The sequence below is a fragment of the Lipophrys pholis genome (genome assembly GCF_963383615.2).
Source record: "Lipophrys pholis genome assembly, chromosome: 13".
NCBI classification, from domain to species: domain Eukaryota; kingdom Metazoa; phylum Chordata; class Actinopteri; order Blenniiformes; family Blenniidae; genus Lipophrys; species Lipophrys pholis.
The window spans coordinates 1,661,466-1,676,475 of record NC_137632.1 but is presented as its reverse complement, the minus strand read 5'-3'; the positions used below and the strand labels follow the sequence as shown (position 1 = coordinate 1,676,475).

The 15,010-nt window shown below is 47.1% G+C and overlaps 1 protein-coding gene across 1 annotated transcript in view; it reads left to right on the top strand.

Annotated features, from left to right (window-relative positions):
* The first annotated feature begins 1,271 nt into the window (after positions 1–1,271).
* The window catches only part of itgb2 (integrin, beta 2), a 36,777-nt gene continuing 23,038 nt past the window's right edge, over positions 1,272–15,010 (top strand). The window contains exons 1-5 of the mRNA XM_080478820.1: positions 1,272–1,359; positions 6,216–6,267; positions 6,504–6,601; positions 7,143–7,344; positions 8,296–8,466. Coding sequence (XP_080334946.1) covers positions 6,219–6,267; positions 6,504–6,601; positions 7,143–7,344; positions 8,296–8,466 — 520 coding nt within the window. The 5' untranslated portion in view covers positions 1,272–1,359; positions 6,216–6,218. The remainder of the gene's footprint in view (positions 1,360–6,215; positions 6,268–6,503; positions 6,602–7,142; positions 7,345–8,295; positions 8,467–15,010) is intronic.

Sequence of the window (15,010 nt, the reverse complement as noted above, 5' to 3'; positions counted from 1 at the left end):
TAACACACCATTGCGTTACAGCCATATGAAGACGTTGTTCTGTAGGTGCATCATCGTCATTTTCATCTCGCTCCGCCGGGTCCGACTCTGGCTCCAACATGTATGGCTGGATGGACAAATCTTCCGTTGTTGACATTTTGTAAATAATGTGTGAATATAAAGTTTCTGCGCCGCTAGATAATTGTATCTGTTCTATCAAACTACAAAGATGGCCGAACAGGGTGACGTTGAACCGAGTGTCACCTCTGCAACCTGGAGAGGAGGCGGGGTATGAAGTGTCTCATTTGCATTTGAAGAGACCGCCCCAAAACGAGTTGCTCTCAGAAGCGCATCAGAAAAGGGGTTGAAAAGGGGCCTGTGGAGCTATAATAATGAGGAATTCAGACCCAAGCATTGCAGTTTCGCGTTGTATAGACCACAACTGTATGATTTATATGTAAAAGGGAAGGATTTAAAAGCATGATATGTCTCCTTTAATGTGTGAAATGATTGAAACATCTGTGGAAGAAATGGAAGAAAATAACCTGTAAAATGTGTCAATAAAATCTTGTAAAAGAAAAAAAAGAGACAAGTTTGCTTCTCACCACGTTGCTTGAAGAGTGGACACACATGATGCTGTTTCTGGACAAATAGGCAAAGTCAGTTCCGTGACAGGACAAATCTTACCTTTTTTCTTTTTTTCCACACCCCTTGCGGTCCACTTGGAATCTGTTCGACTGGTTGGGCACCCCTGCTCAAGTGGTTTAGATCACGATAATGCCCTGCTTCCTGGTGTTCCCAAAAAGACCAGCCTTCAGCTGCTCCAGAGTTCAGCAGCACAAGTGCCAAAGACCAGAAGACGGGACATTGACCTGTTTTAAAACCACTAAGTTGGATCTAAGATGAGTTGAAGGGTTTATTATTTGTTTTTAAATGTCTTAATGGTCTTAGGCCTTCTTATCTTTCTGAACTGCTTTTGCACTATGAGCCCTCACAGTCCCTGGTCCTCTGGCTCCGGCCTGTTAAGGGTTCCTGGTGTCAGGACCAGGACCTGCTGTTCTTAATTGACAAATTTACACTATTCCTGGTACTTTATTGATACGTTTCATGTTTTAAAGGAACTTATTACTTATTGGGTTTTTTTACTACCGGTATATTATGGAGAGGATACTAAAATTTTGTTGGCAGCAAGTGGCTGGCACACACAAAATCTCATGTGAAATGTTCTAGTTTATTTCCGCTTTATTCTTTTTTCAGAAATGCGAGTTCTTGTGTTGGTTGTGCCTGTGGGTGGCCTGTGGTGTCTTTATACTTCCTGTACGAGGGTGGAGTCTTCATCACAGCAGACTGTCACTACCAGAGCTGCATCTTCCTCTATTGGTAAGTTCGTCTTTACAGAAAAAAACTTGTTTTAGTTGAAAGAAAAGAGGCTATGTTCATGTCTTTACACAATTAATTCTTCTCTTCTTCATCAGTTCTTTGTGTAAAGCTGCTGCGGTTGGTTTTCTTAGTGTAAAGAGCTGCTGTTTCCTGGAACAGAGAAGTGAGCATTCTGTCATCACTTGTAAGGGAACTGTAGTAATCTGCATGAGGAGAACAGGCCTGTGTTTCTGAGCCGTAAGACATTATCAAAAGAAAGAATTTAGCAGTTTGAGTGACAGTTTCACTTTGTAAATCACTGATAAATAGAAACAAACACAAGTGATGCTTGGTCGAGGACCGTCCTCAATGTGAGGTAGCTCAAACTTTACAATCTGTCACTGAGCTGAATGTGTTGAATCAGTGTGTCTGTCTTACAGAAATGAGTCTCCGAACGGCTGTGAGCACTTCGTTCACATGCACAGAAAATAAAACCATTGTAAGAAGCTTTAAATTCAAAGCCTGGAGGGCTTTTACACTTCTATACTTCTGCTTTCTTATTAGTTTAATATGTTCCAGGTTACTCTTACAGCGAATACAATGTGTATTGTGAACACAATAGTTCCTGGTTGTAATGAAGTGGAAACCGTTGAAACCCAAAACCATTTTCTGAGATCTCTTTGAATCTGTAAAGCATCTTCCAGGTCACTTTGAAGCGCAATATAATCCAAATAAGATTATTAGTTTCTGTTTTTTATTTATTTATCAGGGACAGTGCAATATACATAGATAAAATCTGATGTGTTGCACATAGAGTATATAGCTTGACACTAATTTGCCACTCTGGTCCCTCAGAGGGTAAAAGAGGAAACAACAGAACATACAACACCAAGATACATCAAACAAGCAGAAATACACACAATACACAGAGTAAATATCTGATTCTTCTCATTCTTCTTATCATTATCATTATTATACTTTCTGGTACTGCACTGACTGCTCCATTTTTGACAGCCTGAACAAGCTCAAACCTTTGTGAAACTTTGCATTCGTCAGAAGTGGTCAACCATTTTATATTTTATGGTCATTGCACATGTGTCTGGAAAAATGGCTTCATTGTGCCCCCTAAATTGTTTTCACATTTGTAACATCTACTATGAGCAATGCGTTTTAAAAGTTGGTAGATGTATGCAGCACTTCACATACATCATTTTCACACACCATGGTGTGAAACGTTGTGTTAACATTCTTGAGATTGATCGGGATATGAAGCACATTTGGACACACAAAAATGTCATGATACCCATACTCTAAACCCAACAGGAAGCCCGCTGTTTGTTGTTAATGGCAAAGTTCTTGTGTTGAATTTCTCCTACAGGGTAAATCCAAGAGCTCTAAAATTTGGCAGTCCTCAATGAAAAGTGTATCAAAATTCTTTGGCAAAAGTCAAAGGACGTGGCCACGGCGGCCAAAACCAAAACTCTTATCGTTCGCCATGAATCAGTAAGTGATGTGTAACTCTGCTCTACAAGCTGCAATGGGCCTGAAACTTTACCTGTGTCATCACAAATTCATAACCAGTCAAATGCTGGTTGGCTGGTTATAGATGTAGTATTATTAGTTTGACTCTTCCTGACTGGTCAGCTATGACTATCATGAACAAAGTCACCCTATTTGGAAACTTCCTGTTTTTGCTGAACTGTGATGATCAGATGGTGATGACAGAACGTCACAATACTTCTTAAATTCAGTAGATTGAGCTATAAAGTATTCTTCAACAACCAGAAATACTACTCCAGTAAAAATATTGCTACTTTAACATCATGTTACTTTATAGTAATAAATAGTAGGCATCCAAAAACACTCAAGTAATTTACTTAATAATCCTTGAGTATTAAGTATCATTAAGAGGACCAGGTACATTAAGTCCCGCTTCACTTAAAAATTATGTTTTCTTCTTCAAAACTCCAAAAAGTTTCTGGAGTAAATTTGAATGTAATAAAGACATCTCAAGCAAACATACTGCCTTCGTATTTCACGTTAAAAGGAATTATTTTCTGATGAAAAGAGTGTGCTTTGTCATGATGTTTACATCCTGTATGAAAGTGCTGTGAACAGAAAGAAGACGAAGACGTATGTGAGACAAACTCCTGCTTTCAAGAGAGAACTACCCTCCTTTCTGAATGTTTATGCTTTTACATTCAGCTCTGCAGTTACAGTTAAAGTTCCTGTCTTCATGTTGTTCAACTAAGCTTATTGATTCAATCTACACTGGTGCAGTTGATCACCCTAACCCCTGTGGACTGCAGACATCGCCGCCTCACAAGTTCTGTGAGCTGCAGACAGGAAAGCAGAAGTGAAGCAATGCTTCACTTTTTCACCTTTTATAGCTCGAACTTCTTCTTTTGTTCACACATTATAAGCAACACTTCCGGTCCTGAAGCAGCTAACTTCCTACATTCTTTCTAACTTTTACACAACAAAAAGTGTGAAAATGAAAGTAATGATGGGTTTGTTTAATGACATGGTGCATTCAGAGCACTCAGAACATTATTTCATTAACACTTCACCCAAGAAAGAAATTGCTCAATTTCAAAGTCTATTTCAAAATTCACCTTTGCTTAGTTTTGTAACATTTCAAAAGTAACTAAAAAATAGTTAATGACTTAACTTTGAAATGAAACCTGTTGAAAACTGTCAAACTCACAAAAATAACATCATATTTCCCTATTATATGATGCTTTTCTCTGGGTCACGCTCAATGACTGTGATCAGCTGTGACCAGCTCTAACCAGCTGTGACCAGCTGTAACCAGCTTTAACCAGCTGTGATTAGCTGTGACCAGCTCTAATCAGTTGTGACCAGCTCTAATCAGCGCTAACCAACTGTGACCAGCTCTAACCAACTGTGACCAGCTCTAACCAGCTGTGACCAGTGCTAACCAACTGTGACCAGTGCTAACCAACTGTGACCAGCTGTCACCAGCTTTTATCAGATGTGACCAGCTTTGTTCCACTTCCTGGTTATGATGATAGTCTCTGAGGCTTGCTCTCATTTCCTGTCAGTTGACATGTTGAACTTCGCATCAGTCCTCCAGCTAAAGACAGTGCAGGACAAAGTACCATTTCTATATCAAAAAGAGATCATATTAGTTCAAGTTTTAACCAGCAAGGAGACTTTAACAAATGACAATGAACAGAGGTTGAAAAAAATATGGAGATTTAAAAATGACCGAAAATAAAGGAGCTGATTAAATCCAAATCCATCTGAATAAATAGATATAAAGATATACAAGTAAATGGATATAGATGTAAAGACGTGGAGGAACTTACTGAGCTGCTGTTTGTGGTTGTTGAACAGGTGAATCTCTTAACCTGGCTATTGCGTTACACTGAAAGTTACCATTATCTTTAACTTCTTCACAAAAACTTTCACAGAAAAACTGACACTTGCTTTTTTTTATTCAGAATGAGTTTTATTTAAAAAGCTGTGTGTGTGTGTGTGTGTGTGTGCAGGCGTGCGTGCGTGCGTGCGTGCGTGCGTGTGTGTAGGCGTGCTTTATGGATCAATGTAGCCTGTAACTTCCTTTGTTCCAGTGACATCAGCAGTGTGAAAGAGTTTTTGAAGAAGCGTGAGAAACATGAGACACCAGCGTTTTGTATATTTCCTTGCATTTTGCAGGAGACTTTTAAAACTTAGCCTAATTATTCATCTTCAGACACTGTAAATGACTCACTTCCATCTTTATAAAAATATCAGAGTGTGAGTGCTGCCAGGAAACCACATGGTAATGTTCTGTGGATTACTACCCCCTCACATGGAAACTATAGAAAATATTACTTGTTGGACTGTTTCTGTCAAAAAGACGCTCCACTTCCGGTTGCCCGGTCCAACATGGCAGACGCGCTGATGCACTACGTCACTCCGCACGTGACGTATGTACGTGACGTCAACACGCTGCCGACGCGATTACTTTCCGGTAGTAAACATTCCAGGACCGGATCCGGACACCGGAGAGGGAGCGTATGTTCACTAACATATGTTCAAACTGCACAGGTGATCTCCCCGATACCTATTTACATGCACTTTGGCTGTGTACACCAGTCCAAACGTTCTGGCAAAAGATTTGTGAAGATTTATCGTTATGCCTGGGCCACCCTATCCCAGGCTCACCTTCACTTTGCTTGTCAGGAGATCTCACAGAAATTAAAAGAGAAAAAAATGAGTCCTGATGCTCCTGGTTTCCCTAAGCGTTGCAGAAAAGGCGATCCTCATCAACTGGAAATCCAAAAGTAATCTGAATATAAAGTTCTTTAAAAACTTACTTCTAGACCACATCACATTGGAGAGAATGTCTGCTTGTAGGAAAAATCATTTGACACAATTTGAGTCCACATGGTCCGCAATAATTAAATACACCATGTAGCCCTGTGGGGGGGGGGGGGGGGGGGGGGGGTCCTAGCGTCTATGCTGGGGGGCCTAAGGAGTCCTGGGGGGGGTGTGGGGGGGGGCTCTGCTCTGGGCTGGGCGTCGGGCCGTCGGCTGGGCCGGGGGTTGGGGATGGGGGGCATCCGGGCCCTGCTGCCGCGCTCCGGGTCTGCCTCGCTCCCGGATCTCCAGGCTCTCAATCACATCATATTGTTGGCCCAAGCTGCCGAACAGGACAAGGGCAAAAAAAAAAAAAATAAAAAAATATTACTTGATACACTTTATGAAGTTGGGACAGTTCATTTATTTCAATGTGGAGACCTGACGTGAGGCTGACTGGTGTGTAACCAGTATGGTGGGCTTCCACTGACATCCAGCTGCTTCACCGCTCTTCAGGTGTTGTGGAATCAATGAAATGTTCCTGATCACTAAACTTCTATTTCCTGCAGGACATGGAGTGCTGCCTGTCTGTACTTCTGCTCCTGCTGCTGGCTTCCAGTGGTACGTTTTCAGAAGTCACCATGATTCCATGTTTCTGCTGATCTGCTGTCAGTTGTTATCCTGCAGCAGAGACATTTAGTCCCAGTCTTTATTTCCATGGTCAAAGAAGATTTAGTCCACCAGCTAAACACCTGAAAGTCTTCACTTCCTATGATCACTCCTCATCCTTCCTGTGGTGATGATTCAGCGAGTGACAACGTCTGCTACTTTGTTGGATTCTCTGGTTTTCTCTGCAGGCTGCAGTCAGCAGGAAGAACTTTGCTCCAAGACGGTGATCAGCTCGTGTGGTGACTGCATCCGTTCAGGGCCACACTGTGTGTGGTGCCAGCAGCTGGTGAGAAACACACCTCTGACCCTGACCCTGACCCCAGACTGTGTGGTGCCAGCAGCTGGTGAGAAACACACCTCTGACCCTGACCCCGACCCCTGACTGTGTGGTGCCAGCAGCTGGTGAGAAACAAACCTCTGACCCTGACCCCAGACTGTTTGTGGTGCCAGCATCTGGTGAGAAACACACCTCTGACACTGACACTGACCCTGACCCCAGACTGTGTGGTGCCAGCAGCTGGTGAGAAACACACCTCTGACCCTGACTGTGTGGTTACAGTATCTGGTGAGAAACACCTGCAACATTCACAGAGAGGTTCTCATAACAATGATGGAAACAATACCTTCATCACGCCCCCTGAGTGGCTCCGCCTCCTGCCACACCTTCCCAGTAACCCACCTCTTGTCCCATCTCCTCAGTCGCTCCGCCTCCTGGCTACTAAATGTTGGACTAGAATCTTTTGCAGAGTGAATCCGAATCTTCTGCTCACTGAAGGAAACTAAACCCTGTCAGAAAGTTGAGCTGTGTCTGATTGTTTATTGTGCAGAATTTCACCAAAGCGGGCGAACAGGAAGCTGTACGCTGTGACACTCGCACTCGTCTGATGGCGAGAGGCTGTGAGAAGAAAGACATTATCTCTCCGAGGAACAACATGCAGATTGTGGAGCAGCGTCCGTTGGCTCCTCTGTTTGAAGGCCACGAGCCAGTGCAGATGAGTCCGCAGAAGATCAGCCTGAAGCTGCGTCCTGGTGGGTGAAGCCTGTCCTCCAACTAGTGGGTGAAGCCTGTCTTCCAACTAGTGGGTGAAGCCTGTCTTCCAGCTGGTGGATGGATCCTGTCTTCCAACTGGTGGATGGAGCCTGTCTTCCAGCTGGTGGATGGAGCCTGTCTTCCAGCTGGTGGATGGAGCCTGTCTTCCAGCTGGTGGATGGAGCCTGTCTTCCAGTGTGAGATGAAGCCTGTCTTCCAGCTGGTGGGTGAAGCCTGTCCTCCAGCTGGTGGGTGAAGCCTGTCCTCCAGCTGGTGGGTGAAGCCTGTCCTCCAGCTGGGAGGTGAATCCTGTCTTCCAGCTGGGAGGTGAATCCTGTCCTCCAGCTGGGAGAATGATCCTGTCCTCCAGCTGGGAGAATGATCCTGTCTTCCAACTGGTGGATGGAGCCCGTCTTCCAACTGGTGGATGGAGTCCGTCCTCCAGCTGGTGGGTGAAGCCTGTCCTCCAGTTGGCGGGTGAAGCCTGTCCCCCAGCTGGGAGAAGGATCCTGTCTTCCAACTGGTGGGTGAAGCCTGTCCTCCAACTGGTGGGTGAAGCCTGTCTTCCAGCTAGGGGATGGATCCTGTCTTCCAGCTGGTGGATGGATCCTGTCTTCCAGCTGGTGGATGGATCCTGTCTTCCAGCTGGTGGATGGATCCTGTCTTCCAGCTGGTGGATGGATCCTGTCTTCCAGCTGGTGGATGGAGCCTGTCCTCCAGCTGGTGGATGGATCCTGTCCTCCAGCTGGTGGGTGTAGCCTCTCTCTCTCCAGCTGGTGGGTGGAGCCTCTTATCCTAGCTCCTCTGTCACCACACTGCTCACTGTGTGTGTGTGTGTGTGTGTGTGTGTGTGTGTGTGTGTGTGTGTGTGTGTGTGTGTGTGTGTGTGTGTGTGTGTGTGTGTGTGTGTGTGTGTGTGTGTGTGTGTGTGTGTGTGTGTGTGAGACCAGGCTTGCCCTCCACCTTCAGTGTGACCTTCAAGCGGGCCGAGGGCTACCCAGTGGACCTTTACTACCTGATGGACCTGTCCTACTCCATGAAGGATGACCTGGCTAAGGTCAAAGGACTCGGCAGAGATCTGTTCAACGCTCTCAAAAAGATCACTGAGCACGCTCGAATCGGTACGCACAGCAGCATTGCCATGTGAGGGGGTAGAGCCACTGTAATGATACAGTGGCTCAAGAGTCGCTACAGAGTCAGTAGAGTGGCTATGGGGTCACTACCGAGTCACTACTGAGTCACAAGTCGCTAAATAGTCTTTACAGAGTTGTTAGAGAGTCATTAGAGTCACTACAAAGCTCCTAAAGAGTTAGTAGAGTTGCTAAAGAGCAAATACAGTTACTAGAGTCACTACAGAGACGCGGCAGTCACTAGAGTCGCTACAGAGTTACTAGAATTGCTACAGTCACTACAGAGTCACCAGAGTGTTACTAGAGTCACTATAGAGATGCTACAGAGTCACTGCGGTTGCTACAGAGTCGATACAGTCACTACAGAGTAGCTTAAGTTGCTACATAGTCACAAGAGTCGCTACAGAGTCACGAGTGGCGCAACCCTCTTTATTAGCGCCCGCAGCCCGTTTCGTGACCCTGCCATGGTCTGTGCGCCATCAGAACAAAAGCCAACACAGTTTTCCCATTTAAGGTTATGTTCTTTGAAGAAACTGTCCATTATCTTGAACAGCTCATCAGCAGTGGCTCTATTTTTTATGTATTTGCAAAACAGTAAATCCTCGCACAGTGACTCGCCATTCACAAAGCGAACGTATGCGATGAGCAGGCAGCCTTTACTGTTGTCAGTAGCTTCGTCCACTTGTAGACAAATTAAAAGAAAGTCGTTTTGCTTTACAAGTTGTTCCACAAGATCACTTGCAATGTCGCATATACGTCTCGCAACTGTGTCGTTTGACAGGGGGACAGCTTTTAATTTTGCTGCGCTTGTCTCGTCAAGCATGACCGACACCATGTCTATTGCAGCGGGGAGAATGAGCTGCTCAGCAATTGTGTGTGGTTTTTTGCATTGTGCAATTCTGTATGCAACTCTATGTGAAGCCATGAGAGCGTTACTGTTGACTGATGCAGCTTTTACCATGCGCTTCTCCTGTTGACGGTACTCTGACAGTCTTCTTTGAAAGAAATCAAGTGGCTTATTGACGTGATTGGGGTGTGTGGTCTCTAGGTGTCTCTTCAATTTGTTGGGTCTCATGCTGTCTCCTGCTAGCGGTTTTAGACACAGAACACACAGGGGTCTCTCCTCTGCCCCCACCACCGCTGCCGTGAATCCAAGAGCAAGATACCCTTCATCATATTTTCTTTTCGGTTGATTAGACCGCTCAGATTGTTGTTTCTCTGCAGGCGCTGGCTCTGGCTTGACGGCCTTTGAGGTGCGTGTCACAAATTGATCCATATTGTGTAATTGTGGTCCACACACTAGCCTGCTACCCATCCGCGCGAAAGTTTGTTCCGCTTAGCCCCGCCCCCATTAGATACTGTTGCTGTGACTGTCAAACTTTCGCTCCTACCTAGAAATTAAGAGCCTACAGGAAAAATAAGTAATTTACATTTATTTATATAGCGGTTTTCACAGACAGAATCACAAAGTGATTTACAGTGTGTAGAGAAAATGAAAGCATAGTAAAAAAAAAAAAAATCTAAGAATATTATAAAAAAAAGGGAAAGTTCCTCGCGCCCCACCTGTCATATCTCCATTCCCCACCAGTGGGGCGCGCCCCACACTTTGAGAAACGCTGCTATAGAGTAACAGGAGTCCGCTACAGAGTCACTACAGAGTAACTAGAGTCACTACGGAGTCAATACAGAGTACTACCATGGGAATACCACCAGACTACCACTGAACTACCACCGGATTAGTACCACAAGCCACTGGGCTCCCACCACACTACCACCAGACCATCAACAGACCATCAACAGACCAACACTGGACGACCACTGGACTACTACTGGACTACCACCAGAATGTATACAGACTACCACCAGACTCCCACCGAACTACCACCAGACCACCACCAGACCATCAACAGACCAACACTGGACGACCACCAGAATGTATACAGACTACCACCAGACTACCAATGGACTTCGACCAGAATATCACCAGACAACCACTGCACTACCATCAGATTCCCACCGGACTAACAGCAGACCACCACTGGACTACCACAAGACTGCCGCTGGACGACCACCAGACTCTCACTGCATCTACCCAACTATCACTGGAATACCTCCAGACTAAAACCCGAATACCACCCGATTACCACTGGAATACCACCAGCCTACCACTAGACTACTACCAGACTACCACCAGACTTATCACTGGATTACCACCAGACTATCACTGGATTACCATTGGGCTACCAGGCTACCAGTGGACTACCAAAGGACTATCACCACACCAACACAGGACTCCCACTGGACAACCACTGGTCTCTGACCAGACTATCATGAGGCTACCACTGCACGACCATCAGACTATCTACTGACTACCACTGGACTACCACCGGAATACCACTGGACTATCACCAGAAAACCATGAGACTACCACTGCACTGCCACCAGACCATCATCAGACTACGATTGGACTACCAACAGCCTCTCACTGGACTAGCATAGGGCTATAACCAGACTGCAAATTGATTACCACCGGAATACCACTGGACTTCAGACTATAATGAGGCTACCACTGGACTACGACCGGACCATCACCAGACTGCCAGACTACCATAAGGCTACCACCAGACTACAAACGGACGACCACCGGAATACCACTGGACTACGACCAGACTATCATGAGACTACCATTGCACTACCACAAGACTCCCACTGAACTCCTACTGGACTACCACCAGAATGTGTACAGACTACTAGCAGACTCCCACTGGACTACCACCAGACCATCAACAGACTACCACCGGACAACCACCAGACTACCACTGGACAACCACCGGACGACCACCGGACGACCACCGGACGACCACCGGACGACCACCGGACGACCACCGGACGACCACCGGACGACCACCGGACGACCACCGGACGACCACCGGACTCTGACAGGACTATCATGAGGCTACCACTGCACTACCACCAGACTACCACTGGAAAACCACCAGACTACCACTGGACTCTGACAGGACTATCATGAGGCTACCACTGCACTACCACCAGACTACCACTGGAAAACCACCAGACTACCACTGGACTCTGACCAGACTATCATGAGACTACCACTGCACTACCACCGGACCATCACCAGACTACGATTGGAGTACCAAAAGCCTCTCACTGGACTAACATAGGGCTACTACCAGACTACAAATTGACTACCATCGGAATACCACTGGACTATGACCACACTATAATGAGGACTACCACTGGCCTACCACCAGACTACCAATGGACTCCCACTGGACCACCACTGTAATACCACCAGGCTATCATCTGACTACCACCGGACTCCAACTAACACCAGACTCCCACTGGACTACCACTGGAGGACGGTGGTCCAGACGACCACCAGACTACCAATGGACTCCCACCGGACTACCACTGGACTAACACCAGACTATCATGAGACCACCACTGCACTATCACCAGACTCCCACTGGACTCACACCAGACTATCACTGGACTACCATCCGACTTCCACTGGACTACCACCCGACTACATCCAGACTGCCACTGGACTACTACTGGACAACCACTAGACTAACACCAGATTAATACTAGACTAACACCAGATTGCTACTTGACTATCACCAGACTACCACTAGACTACCACCGGACTACCACTAGACTACCACCGGACTACAACCAGATATCATGAGACTACCACTGCACCACCACCAGACTATCACCAGACCACCACTGGACTCCCACCGGACTATGACCAGACTATCATGAGACTACCACTGCATTACCACCAGACCATTACCAGTCTACCACTAGACTGCCACCTACCTACCACTGGAATACCACCAGACTCCCACTGGACAACCACAGGACAACCACCAGACTACCACTGGACTCTGACAAGACTATCATGAGGCTACCACTGCACTACCACCAGACTACCACTGGACAACCACCAGACTACCACTGGACTACCACCAGACTACCACCAGACTACCACTGGACTACCACCAGACTACCACCAGACTATCATGAGACTACCACTGCACTACCACCAGACCATCAACAGACTACCACCAGACTACCATTGGACTACCATTGGAATACCACCAGACTGAAACCTGAATACTACCGGACTACCACCCGATTACCACCCGGCAACCACTAGACTACCACAAGACTACCACCAGACTCTCACAGCACTACCACTAGACTACCACCAGACTTATCACTGGATTACCAACAGACTATCACTGGATTACCATTGGGCAACCAGACCACCACTGGACAACCACTAGACTACCACTGGACAACCACTGGTCTACCACCGGACTACCACTGGACTACCACTGGACTCTGACAAGACTATCATGAGGCTACCACTGCACTACCACCAGACTACCACTGGAAAACCACCAGACTACCACTGGACTCTGACAAGACTATCATGAGACTACCACTGCACTACCACCGGACCATCACCAGACTACGATTGGAGTACCAACAGCCTCTCACTGGACTAACATAGGGCTACTACCAGACTACAAATTGATTACCATCGGAATACCACTGGACTATGACCAGACTATAATGAGGACTACCACTGGCCTACCACCAGACTACCAATGGACTCCCACTGGACTACCACTGTAATACCACCAGGCTATCATCTGACTACCACCGGACTCCAACTAACACCAGACTGCCACTGGACTAACACCAGACTGCCACTGGACTAACACCAGACTGCCACTGGACTAACACCAGACTGCCACTGGACTACCACTGCTCTACCACTGGAGGACGGTGGTCCAGACGACCACCAGACTACCAATGGACTCCCACAGGACTAACACCAGACTATCATGAGACCACCACTGCACTATCACCAGACTCCCACTGGACTCACACCAGACTACCACTGCACTACCACATGACTTCCACTGGACTACCACCCGACTACATCCAGACTGCCACTGGACTACTACTGGACAACCACTAGACTAACACCAGATTAATACTAGACTAACACCAGATTGCTACTTGACTATCACCAGACTACCACCGGGCTACCATTGGACCACCACCGGACTACAACCAGATATCATGAGACTACCATTGCACCACCACCAGACTATCACTGGACTAGCATAGGGCTATAACCAGACTGCAAATTGATTACCACCGGAATACCACTGGACTTCAGACTATAATGAGGCTACCACTGGACTACGACCGGACCATCACCAGACTGCCAGACTACCATAAGGCTACCACCAGACTACAAACGGACGACCACCGGAATACCACTGGACTACGACCAGACTATCATGAGACTACCATTGCACTACCACAAGTCTCCCACTGAACTCCCACTGGACTACCACCAGACCATCAACAGACTACCACTGGACAACCACCGGACAACCACCGGACAACCACCGGACTACCACCGGACGACCACCGGACGACCACCGGACGACCACCGGACGACCACCGGACGACCACCGGACGACCACCGGACGACCACCGGACGACCACCGGACGACCACTGGACTCTGACAGGACTATCATGAGGCTACCACTGCACTACCACCAGACTACCACTGGAAAACCACCAGACTACCACTGGACTCTGACAGGACTATCACGAGGCTACCACTGCACTACCACCAGACTACCACTGGAAAACCACCAGACTACCACTGGACTCTGACCAGACTATCATGAGACTACCACTGCACTACCACCGGACCATCACCAGACTACGATTGGAGTACCAACAGCCTCTCACTGGACTAACATAGGGCTACTACCAGACTACAAATTGACTACCATCGGAATACCACTGGACTATGACCAGACTATAATGAGGACTACCACTGGCCTACCACCAGACTACCAATGGACTCCCACTGGACCACCACTGTAATACCACCAGGCTATCATCTGACTACCACCGGACTCCAACTAACACCAGACTGACACTGGACTCCCACAGGACTCCAACCAGACTCCCACTGGACTACCACTGGAGGACGGTGGTCCAGACGACCACCAGACTACCAATGGACTCCCACCGGACTACCACTGGACTAACACCAGACTATCATGAGACCACCACTGCACTATCACCAGACTCCCACTGGACTCACACCAGACTACCACATGACTATCACTGGACTACCATCCGACTTCCACTGGACTACCACCCGACTACATCCAGACTGCCACTGGACTACTACTGGACAACCACTAGACTAACACCAGATTAATACTAGACTAACACCAGATTGCTACTTGACTATCACCAGACTACCACTAGACTACCACCGGACTACCATTGGACCACCACCGGACTACAACCAGATATCATGAGACTACCACTGCACCACCACCAGACTATCACCAGACCACCACCGGACTATGACCAGACTATCATGAGACTACCACTGCATTACCACCAGACCATTACCAGTCTACCACTAGACTGCCACCTACCTACCACTGGAATACC